Below are 10,900 nucleotides of genomic sequence, written 5' to 3' on the forward strand. Positions count from 1 at the left end.
GTCTCGTGATTAAGGTGGTCAGTATCATACTCATTATTAACCTCTTCTTTTTCGGACCTCGAGTACAGTCAGTGTAGAGACTAATCTGTATATCTAAGTTGACACCTTCAGGAGAACGTTCTGTTGAGACGTCTGTCTGTAGATTTTTTCATGTGGATTATTTCTGTGGTCTGATATTCGGTACTTGCCTCAGAAAAGCAAAGAACAAATGAGAAACATTGCCAACACTCGCAGAGGGAATCATTTCACCGGTGCCTCGAAACCATCTCGAACACCCTAATCTTCAGGACGGCTCAGAGCGCAAGCTAGCGTGCGGAACCTTATACACTGGTCAGCAGATGTACGAAATGTTTTACAGAAGGTGAGGGTGCCGTGAAGTAGTGAATTTCGCCCAACAACTACAGCTTGAAAAATAGAATACTGTTTTTCCCAGTTAAGGGTAAATGCAACATTTGGATAACTACTCTTTGTCATCTAAAAGACTTTTTTACAAAACACGACAATGGGTTATTACAGCTTACGACAGCTCGGATTATTACAAATTACGACAGCTTGTTATAGCCATTTACAATAGGTGAGTTGTTACATTACGCGACACGTCAGGTTAAAATTCACAACAGTTATTGCAAGTCACGACGTTATGACTTTTCACGACAGCACAGGAGTTTATTATTCATAAAATTTTCACACTGATATGATGTTAATTTAGCTATGCAGTAAAAACCAGCGGGTAAAAACCTAGTGGTTTGAGAACCTGCTGGCAGAAATTTGCCAATTTGACACCCCAAACAATAAGATGAGGCAGGTTTTTACATGCGGGGTACAATTAAATTCTGAACTCTTGTTATAGAGGCAACGCTACATAGATCGCATTCTGTAGTCAGTTGGTGTTAGGCTTATCATAATCTGACAGTTGTTAACAAACACTGTATATTTAAGGACCGTACTCAAGTTTATTTATTTTTTCTGGTAATCAGCGACTATATCTCCTTTATAGCCGAGGATTGAACCTAATAAGCGCCTACTAGATAAGATAGTTAATCTTTACTTAAACACGGTTAAAATTTCGTCAGCTAAAACTACTAATAGCTAATAATAAAAATGAAAAATTAAATCCTGAAAAAAGCTGCTTTCCACGAATGCCGCGCCTTGTACATCTCTTTTGAGTAGGCGTTTAAACTGCCTCAGGGACTCTTCTTCCTTTAAGTCACAGGGAAGACTGTTCCAAAGAATGGCGCCACTATAGCTAAAGCTATTTTTATAATAGTTTGTGCGCGGCAATGGAACATTTAGTTTATTCTCAGAGTCCCTCGGATTATATGTGGTTTCTCGCCTCTCGAATTTAGAACTTTATAGGTCTTCTGAAGCCAACCCGAGCAGAGACTTATAGACCATCGTAGCGTTCTGAATTTGCGGCTGGCTTGTTAGATTTCTCCACCCGAGAAGTTTGAACAGGTGACCAGCATCTACTAGTTTGAGTAGGTCAAAACACGGGCTGCTCTATTTTGTAGTTTTTCAATGTAATTTATTTCGTAAAGTTATCCCGCTTAGCCTAAATTGCCACTAACTACCTCAACATACAAGAACCTACTTTGCCAAACTTCATAAAATGTAGGCTCTTACACGAGGGTTTTGCTGTATAATATTTGTGTTTTTATATGTGTAATATCTGCAAACAAGCAGCGAGCTGTCACAGACTGTGACACCTCAAGTCTCGGGTTTGGCAGCTCACTGTCTTATAGCTAAGCGTATTTACACAAGCCGTGAGAAACTTGAATTTATCTACCTAAACTTGTATCTATAACTGACCTATAACTTGAACAAGAAAAAATGTTGTTAAGTAACAATCTTTTTTCTCCGTGTTTGGCGGGCAATTTCATTTTAGGGAACGATTTTGAAAATTGATTCTAAAATTTGGTGCGCCCGTTTACTGAGAATGGATCGCGAGCTCGAACTATACAATTTATTAACAGACTTTTAAAAGACCCATCAAATGATAAATAAACTTTCTCCATTTCCGTTTCGGAAAATACTGGACTCGCTCTCCGTCCGTGAACTTGTATACCGGGCCTCGACTGTTTTCTCGGTCCGAGCAAAAACACTGAGGTCTTGTCCACACTACGCCGGAGAAATTCGAAAATGCGACTTTATTTCTACGGTTAGGCCAACAGTCCACACTAATCCGGACAGAAAACGGAGCATTTCGAAAAAACTCTTCAAACCGGAGGAATTTGAAAATGCCTGCCCTGTGTTTTAGTGCAGACCGCAGAAACCATTTTAAAAACGGAGGTTTTCCAAAGCGATGACGTCTTGATAATCATCCTCACCCTCAAGAGTGCACTCAAGCTTTTCCGGCTGCCGACGGTGATGGCTGCGTTTTCACATTTCTCCGGCGTAGTGGATGGAAAACATTTGATGCGTTTTTGGAGTGAAAAATGCCATTTTCAAATTTCTCTGGCGTAGTGTAGACGTAAGATCTTGATCCGCCAACAAATCCAGCCAACATTTAACTGAGTCACACTTGGTCAAAAACAATAACAATAGGTAAACTTAGCCAATACCAGAGCCTAATAACAACCGAATGGTTGATTTCCTGTTAACTGACTTACTTTAGATATCGACCTTTTTGGCTTGGGCGGTTTGTTGCTGGCCATGTGCCGATACTCTTGAGAATAATTCTTGCTTTCAAATAGAGGCCATTTTGCTCATGTAAATATTTCCCAGTTCCATTCCCTTGCCGGGGGACAAGAAGTGATCACTCGGCCAAAAATGGTCTCATTAATTCATTAAATAGATCAAATTTTGTCCCCACAAGGGACTGGAGCTGGCATTAGCAAAATGGTGTATTTTCAAATAGTATTGTTATGCCTCCCAACTCAAATACGTTTTCCGATTAGAGGAGAACGTGTCACGTGTCGTGAGTCAAAACTCACTGACTCCCTAGCGCGAACAAAACTCACTAACTCCCTAGGGAAACAACAATATGAACTTTCGACTCGCACGTAATCAGGACATGCTCCTTGAAACCGCGGCAAATTTGTGAGCCAGCCCGCGTCAAGCAATCGATTTCTTCGCAGTTTTTTTCTATTTTTGAGTTGGGAGGTATAACGTAACAAAACACTTAATAACTGGCTCCAAGGGAAACACTGAGTTTTGTTTTCCTCGACCTCAATGCGAAGCCTCGGGAAACAAAACTCACTGTTTCCCTTGGGGCCCGTCATTAAGTGCTTATTATTCAAATTAAAGGAGCTGCATGCATCTCACTGAAATCGATCCCAAAAACTAACCCGGAAAATAATCGATCGAGGAATTTTGTTTTCCCATTTCAGGATTCAGTCCTACTCTAAATGACTACAGTTTTTAATCCGTTTTCGTCTTGCTTGCTTGATTCAATCAAGTCAGTGAACGTTACTGGTAGAACGATTCCAACAACAAACCTGCTTATGATTGAATAAAGAGCATCCTTCAGGGCCTCGTATTCGGCAGAACGAGGTGAGCCGCTTAAGATTACTAATAAACACACCAGTAATAAGAATATGAAAAGCACCGGTCTGCGGTATTCTTGGAGAACTTTCCACAGCAGAGAACATGTTTCCATTGACGCTTCCTGCGGGTCATCCGGCTCCGCTTGTTCGTGAATAAAATTCTTCGCATCCCACAGGAGAAGAGTAAACGCTACGCTTACAACAAACAGAACCGGCAATGCGGCCATTTGAAAAATATGTAAGTCTTGGCAAAAATAGCTGTTCCACCAAATGATCGCAGAGCCAATCAAACCCAGAGACAATGCTGCTAAAATCTTGAGTTTAGAGCATAACTCGGAGGTTCCATGCGATGTAGGTTGGTCGAAATAAATGATCAAAATCGCTATTAAGTTGCAGCCCTGGAAAAACAGCGTAGAACTTGACAGAGCTCTGAAGACATTGCAGTATTCTCTGGGTTGAGTTTCCAATCCTTTCCACGACTCTGCAGCGTCCGTCAGGAGAATGGTAACCTGGCAAGCACACTGACAAATTGTTAATGCTCTGCATTTTTGAAGAAACGTGTACTTTGTTTTGTCCTTGAAGCAGCTCCGTAGCATTTGCATGTTGAAGATGATTCCTGCCAAATCAAGGGCTGCCATCAACAGTGTATATATCAAACTCATGGTGGAAAACAAAACTCGTGTCGTGATCGGTGTAGAATCCTTGCTTCTGTCCAAGGTTTCAGCTAAACTTGAAACATTAAATCTGACAAAAAACAAAATCAAATATATTCAGTATACACACCTGGCTAGCTAATTAAGCTTAATTGTGTGCATGATGCATAACAATGAAATATTTCAAGCATCAGTAACGACCTGACGTCGCAAGCATTTCATCAAAACTGCCAGTCTGAAACACTTTTTGTGCATAAAACGTACCATCTTGAAATCAGTGAGATAAGTATGGGTTATTGAGCAAGTGTAAGGTCAAGATGGCTGGATATTGGCCAAGTTCTTCTTTTGCGTGTCAGTACGGACCGAGACGGAGTCGAGGTTCATAAGCTCGCAAAAAAAAGAACGAGGCCAATATCAAGCCATCTTGAGCAAGCTTGGTCAATAAAGGATTTATTATATGGCTTTCGCGGACATTTTTCTTGCGGGACGTTTTTCTTACGAGTCCAGAGCGGGCAAGATAGCTCCATCTTGCCCGTTCGGGTAGCCAATCACAGCGCAGGATTTGATTCAGAGTCTTGCCCGCTTACGGAGCTAGCCATATAATAAATCCACTTTTCATAGCTCGCGTGAGGACACATAATATTGAACATGTGACAACGAAGCCAAAAATATTTTAACGATATTTCTTTTTTCTGATATTGTGCTGCGCCTCAACATGATTTTCTTCAAATTCTAGATTTATTGATATAAGGCATCATAAGAGAGATTGATAGACATGAGATCTGTTAAATGGTTTTCATGATGTTTGCAGTATTCTTCAGAAACGAATATTCTGTCAATCATCTTTTGCAGAAGGCAATGTGTATGCGCTTGATGGTTGCTTAGTTACTTATGCGCGATCGACAAGAATAAAATTACACGTTACAAAAGAATTTAATATTTCGTTCAAATATCATAGTGGATATTGCTAACCATGTGAGTGGATGTTTTGGAAAACCGGCTTGTTGTATTTAAAACTGCCGTGTCAATCTTTCACCAGTTTCTGCGTTTTTCTCGGCTCTTCACCAGCGGAAATACACAGGGAAAGGTTATGTTCAGATAGATGTATACTTGTTCACCATACTCAGGGTTGTTTCTTGATTTCCAGAGGGGATACTCCAAGAAAAATCGTGTAGGGGTGTGCGGCAGACTTCCCAAAACCTATAACTTATTGAAGACAAAAATCGTCGATTTTTCCTGCCCTATTTAAGACCTGACCCTTAAATTCATACCCTGTTTAAGGCCTGCTTTATAATTACTTCCCCAGTTCAGCAATGTTTATAGGCTTTTTTTAGGTAGGATAGCTTTTTCTATTACACATAACCAATTCAAGACTGGAGTGCAAAACCCATTATCTATTTGAGACCGAAATGGTCAAAATCGACCCTATTTCTGACCAAAAAAGGCTAAAATACCATACTCTTTGGGGCCACACATACCTATATAGCCAATATAGGGGAGTACAGTGAACACCTGCATATAAAAACAAATGGATTAAGAACACCAGGCTGAAATTTGGCCAATAAAGCCCCATTTTTATAAGAACAAGATCAGCCTGAAAATTGTAACATGTTCTTATAAAATGGAAAAAGTGTCATAATTACAAAACATGTAAGTTTATGTTTGCTGTCAGATAACTACATACAATACATCTATTGATTGCGTTCATTTGTTAATATTTAGCTCTTATTAACCGAGCAGGAGGTCTGTATGGGAGAATCTTGACCGAGGTCGTGAGTACAGACCGAACGCAGTGAGGTCTGTACACACGACCGAGGTCAAGATTCTCCCATACAAACCGCCTTAGCTCGGTTAATAAGATGTTTATTATATGGCAAAGAAGAAAACTTTAATTCTTTTAATGTAACTGGTTTGCTGACATTTTGCTAGCGAACGGCGTTGAGCTTAACTTAAACCTACCGAAATTTGCTCATCCCCTTTACCTCTTTTTTTGTCATCAGGCTTTTTGGCACTTCCATAAATGATTGAGAAGAAAATAAAAGAAAATGTTGAACATTTTGTATTTTAGTTTGCTACTTTTTCAACGCAAAATGAAACCGGTCTACAGATGCCGGTCTAGATGGGAAAATCTAGACCGCGGTCAATATCGATTTCAGCCAATCAAATTCGTGAATTCGGTAGTTCCCAGTCCTTGTGAGACACAGCAATATAATAAAATTACAGAATAATTATTTATTTCAGTTTCCTAAAATATGCTAATTGTACCTCTAGCACCATGTTTTGGATAGTATTACTGAATAAAAATTTAGGAACATTTTAAGAACATTTTGAACCTGATTTGTCACTAAGCACCCGATAAATAAGAACTCACATGGGGGCCAAACCACCCCCCAAATGTTAGGCCTCACGGAACGGTATCCTCCCCCTTGGACCCCTGATGCCCAATTTTTTGAGACATGCGCAGAGTACTTTCTTTTGGGAAACTGCTGTTCTTAGGGATACGCGGGCTCAACTCGCTAATGTTTACATTCAAGCTCAGTCAAGCAAATTATTTTAAAATTGCAACAAAATGTCGAGCTGATGGGACGAAAAAGAGTTCACGGCAGTCATTTTTCCCGGTTAAATCAACCATCAGTAAAGAAGAAGAAAGAATTAAATTACCAATGAAAACGTGAAAAAAATAGCTGCAAGCAGTGTCCAAGTAGAATTGAAAACCCTGTCGAGCGAGGAAAAAATCGACAAACTCGAGCGAGGCTGTAAACGCCTACAGTGTGAAAGTGCCCGGCCTGAAGAGGACAATACAAACTCTACGACGAAGTATAGGTGAGTGTCTGCTCAAGTAGTCATCAAGCCGTCTATAAATCTCCTAAAAAGTGGTTCTTAAAGTTTTTGAATTGCCAGTAAAAGCCGCTTTCCCACAAACACATTAAAAATTCGTGGCGATGTCAATTAATGCGAGTTTCGATGTTGTCACTAAAATTTTTAAATTCAAACTTATTTAACGTAATAATATATTACCACCACAAGGGGTCAAGGAATACTTAAAAGGAAAATAGTTTTAAAAAGTTTGTAAAATGAAGCAAACTAAATGGTATGGTCACATAGGACACGGCTGTGTCAAAATACCAAACTTGAAGCGGCGATTTTGGCGATCGAGTTGGACGTTTAGTTCCGAGGTAGACAAAAATTTAATAACATACTCTGGACTGGATATCAGCGCTTCACAAAAAAAAGGCTCCTTCATAGCTGGGTACGCAGTAAACAAGATTTGAATCGCAGCTAAATGCTCTTTTGAAAAAGTCTGCGTGCTCGAACCATTGCAAAATGTTCAAAATTAGATAGATATTTAGGTTATTTTTAATTTTATATTACGCCAGTACTTCAGGTACTTTCGTAGGTTCATGTTAAAAAAAAAAACAGCCTTTTAACCAAAAGCGACCGACAAATTTTAGTCTAGTCGTAAATTTTGTGAGAATGCATTTTCCCCCAAAGGGTTTGCCTGCCTTTCGTTTTGTAAATTAGCAAGTCAACATCTCGACTCGATATAAGCGGACCGCTGAGGAAACAGTAACTTTCAGAAATCCACACAAATACACTGTATACTTAAGTTTTTCTATCCTTAAATTTATTATTTAAATAACACAAAATACAAGTTTGTACTCTCATAAAACTTGTAAGGCCCTATTTATCATAGTAAGGAACAGTTTTTAATAATGACATTTTCATATTTACAGTATTTTTGAGAAGAATTAACAATGACCTAAGGAAAGATGTCTTGAAGTTACAAAGTGAAGCAAAGAAGCATGAAAGAACTTTGAAGTCTACTGAATTGAAAACGAAACAAGTCGGTAACAAACTACGAGGGACAAAATCTGCTTCCACAAAGCTGAAAAGACAAGTAAAGGAAAATGATGAAAATGTAAAGAAACCTAGGTATTCCCTTGTGGATACATTTTCTCATGGCAAAAATGGAACAAATCATAGAACAGTCATGTTTATGGCCTGCATGAGATGTTTACAGCATGCATGTTTGCTTTCTAGCCAAAAGGCACCCATTGCATTACATCTAATTTTCAGTATTTTATTCAACTGTAGCCCCCCAACAAATGTTGTTGTCTCGCCATCCACACTGGCAGACTGATATATCCTATAGGGGGAGGCTAATAAACTGATATTATGCAAAAGATTTGCAAGTAGCAAATATGATTTCCATGTATGGAGTGATGACTCCAACAAAGCTGGCGAAGAGCAGCACATTGTAAGTGTCCACAACTGGTGCCCAGAGATCAATAAACCCAGGGCATATGTCCTTGGTAACAGTTTGACAACATTGTACAGTCTTTGAACATTGACCTTTATCCACTTTGGACATGAATACCACCCAGTTACCTATGCAAGAAGAATGAAAGTCAAATATGGGGTGGCTCTTTCTAAAAATGTATTTTTGTAAAAAGATTATTTTTAGTTGTAAGAATTTCATACTAAATAAATGTGCTTCAACTATGTTCTATCTGAGATTCAGGTAAAGTAATTAGTTCGTGAGGAGTCTTAGCTATTTGTAAAATACAAATTATTGCAGTGTAAATAATAGTGATCATAAATATCAAAATACTTCTGAGTGATTATAATGTAATACATGATTACTGTAGAGTTGTACAGTCAGCAGTTTTCAGTGAATGTGAATATAAAAATACTTCTGAGTGATTATAATGCATGATTGCTGTAAAGTTGTACAGTCGGCAGTTTACAATGAATTTGAACATACATAATTGTTTTTCATTATCATTCATATGGGGCAGTTGTTTAAAACTAGCATGATAAGTAAGCCGCATAATTTTCACAGTAACAAGGTTGAAAGGAATCGAAAGTAACTTAATATAGTGGAATGTAAAGCAGAGCAGTGTTTATTAAAACCTGATGTAACTGATAAAACGCACAATAGACTGAATAATTTAATTCCCTCCCAAAATTTCATGAAAATATTATCAACAGCGGGATGTCTAAACAAGACCACCTTTATTCAGATCATTAAAAATGAAAGTGCCTATTATGTTGGAAAAAAATCATTACTGGAATACCAAACAGTTTTTGTGGCTTACTAATCAATACTAGCAGGGGGTAACTATTTGCATTTACCTGAAAGAATGGTGCGTGAACTCACCTCTCGTAGCCTCGAATTTAACATCTCCCAAGCTGTCTCCGTGCGCTTAGTGCATTCGATATTTATTCCACTACAATATCTTGGGCGCGCGGGGAAAAAGTTGAAATAACTTCAAGAGCAATCAGTCTAGGCCTCTAGACCTTCATTATCCAGGAAACTAGAAGGCAAATCTCGAATTTCACCGTTTCGGTTTTTCGATATCACCGCCTCTGCCCGCTGAGGACGGCAAAAAAGTAAAAAAATACGTATTTCTGCCACTTGCGCGACGAAAGAGAAAAAATTAAAACGGTAGAACTTTCAGCTGTGCCCCATTCTTCCTTCTTTTCACGTCTATGGGCCAAAAACTTCGCGTTGGAAGACGATATTCAGCCAAGAAGTTTACAATAATTTGACTGGAGCAAGTGTTTCCGAGAAACCGTTCGACTGCGCATGTCATAAATTTTTTCCTGCTGATGTACTGCATACCATTCCGTGAGGCCTAAATGTTTCGTCAGTTCTTGGGTATTTTACATTATTTCGCATTACTTAAATAGTATTGACTCTTTCTACACCAAACTTGGCAGATGAGCAGGAGACCTATTGACAATTATATTTACGTGAAAAATGTCAGTAAATGTCAAAGTTGTGACGTCACAGTGATGACGTCATGTTTTTGCCACTTTGGAAGTTTTTAACATGCATATTTTTTACAATGTGTTCGAAAGAGCACATCAAGGGGAGTTGAAACCTGAAAAAATTTTGTCCATATCACAAAAATTAAATGAAATATGGCATTTTTAAATATGAAAAAAAAATTCTGCAAAATATGGGGTGCCCCCCTTGAGAAAAATCCCCAAATTGGAGCCGTAATTTTGTTTCAGCAAATGCACCTATGTTGCACATGTGATGTGCCAGATGACTAAAGCAAAAATAAAGAAGAAAATCGGAATAAAAAATTATCTCTCTAGTGTTATTGCGTTAAAATTAGTTTTGTTACGTCATAACCTGTAACGTCACCCGTTTTTTTACTGTTAATACCATCCTAACAAAGCCGAAAATCAAATTTCTAAAACCATACGATTTTTTACAACATCAAGCTTTCTATTTTTCTAGATTATTAGCCTTCCTAGAATAAAACTGAAAAAAATAAACCAGAGAGACTGACTTAAGAAGGACAGTATGGTTAAGCAAATTCCGGGGGGAACGACAAAAAAATATTTAACTTACCATATCTCGAAAAATAATCATCATAGCCAAAAACGGTTTCCGGCATTTTACTCCTCAAGTCAAGGCCTTTCCAATGACATAATCTTTTTATCAGATTTTACGAAAAATCATAGCACGTTTTGGTGACGTCATCAATTGTGACGTCATAATTTGACATTTTGTCGCAACTTCCAAATTAAAATAATCTGGAGAACAAAGAAAGCTCATCTGCCAAACTTGGTTCAGAAATAAATAAACCAAGCAAATATAGCCTTCATGAAACATTGGAGGGGTGGTTTGGCCCCTACGTGACTCAATCAGCCTGACCTCCGAAATCGTGTGTTCTTTTATGCGGCTGTTTACTGTACCCCTCGGATTTCCTGTAATGTGTTCAATTGCTTTAGAAGTTTGTCTTC

At 38.5% G+C, this 10,900-nt stretch overlaps 2 protein-coding genes across 2 annotated transcripts; one reads left to right on the plus strand and one right to left on the minus strand.

Moving 5' to 3' along the window:
* Positions 1 to 645: 645 nt before the first annotated feature.
* Positions 646 to 4,252, minus strand: LOC149110040 (uncharacterized). Its single transcript, XM_089292536.1, has one exon. It carries the CDS (start codon positions 4,145 to 4,147, stop codon positions 3,344 to 3,346), a length of 804 nt encoding a protein of 267 aa, XP_089148662.1. The 5' UTR covers positions 4,148 to 4,252; the 3' UTR covers positions 646 to 3,343.
* A 3,360-nt stretch (positions 4,253 to 7,612) lies between these two features.
* Positions 7,613 to 9,077, plus strand: LOC149110041 (uncharacterized). Its single transcript, XM_089291527.1, is given in 2 exon segments — positions 7,613 to 7,631; positions 7,837 to 9,077. Coding segments are annotated over 2 exon segments (666 nt in total). The 3' UTR covers positions 8,484 to 9,077.
* The last annotated feature ends 1,823 nt before the right edge of the window (positions 9,078 to 10,900 follow it).

Source organism: Orbicella faveolata, unplaced genomic scaffold (assembly GCF_042242905.1).
Source record: "Orbicella faveolata isolate gen_17 unplaced genomic scaffold, um_ofav_v1 contig_24, whole genome shotgun sequence".
NCBI lineage: Eukaryota > Metazoa > Cnidaria > Anthozoa > Scleractinia > Merulinidae > Orbicella > Orbicella faveolata.

Excerpts from the sequence above, each read along its gene's own strand:
- LOC149110040 (XM_089292536.1), bottom strand. The coding sequence starts at position 4,147 with ATGAGTTTGATATATACACTGTTGATGGCAGCCCTTGATTTGGCAGGA.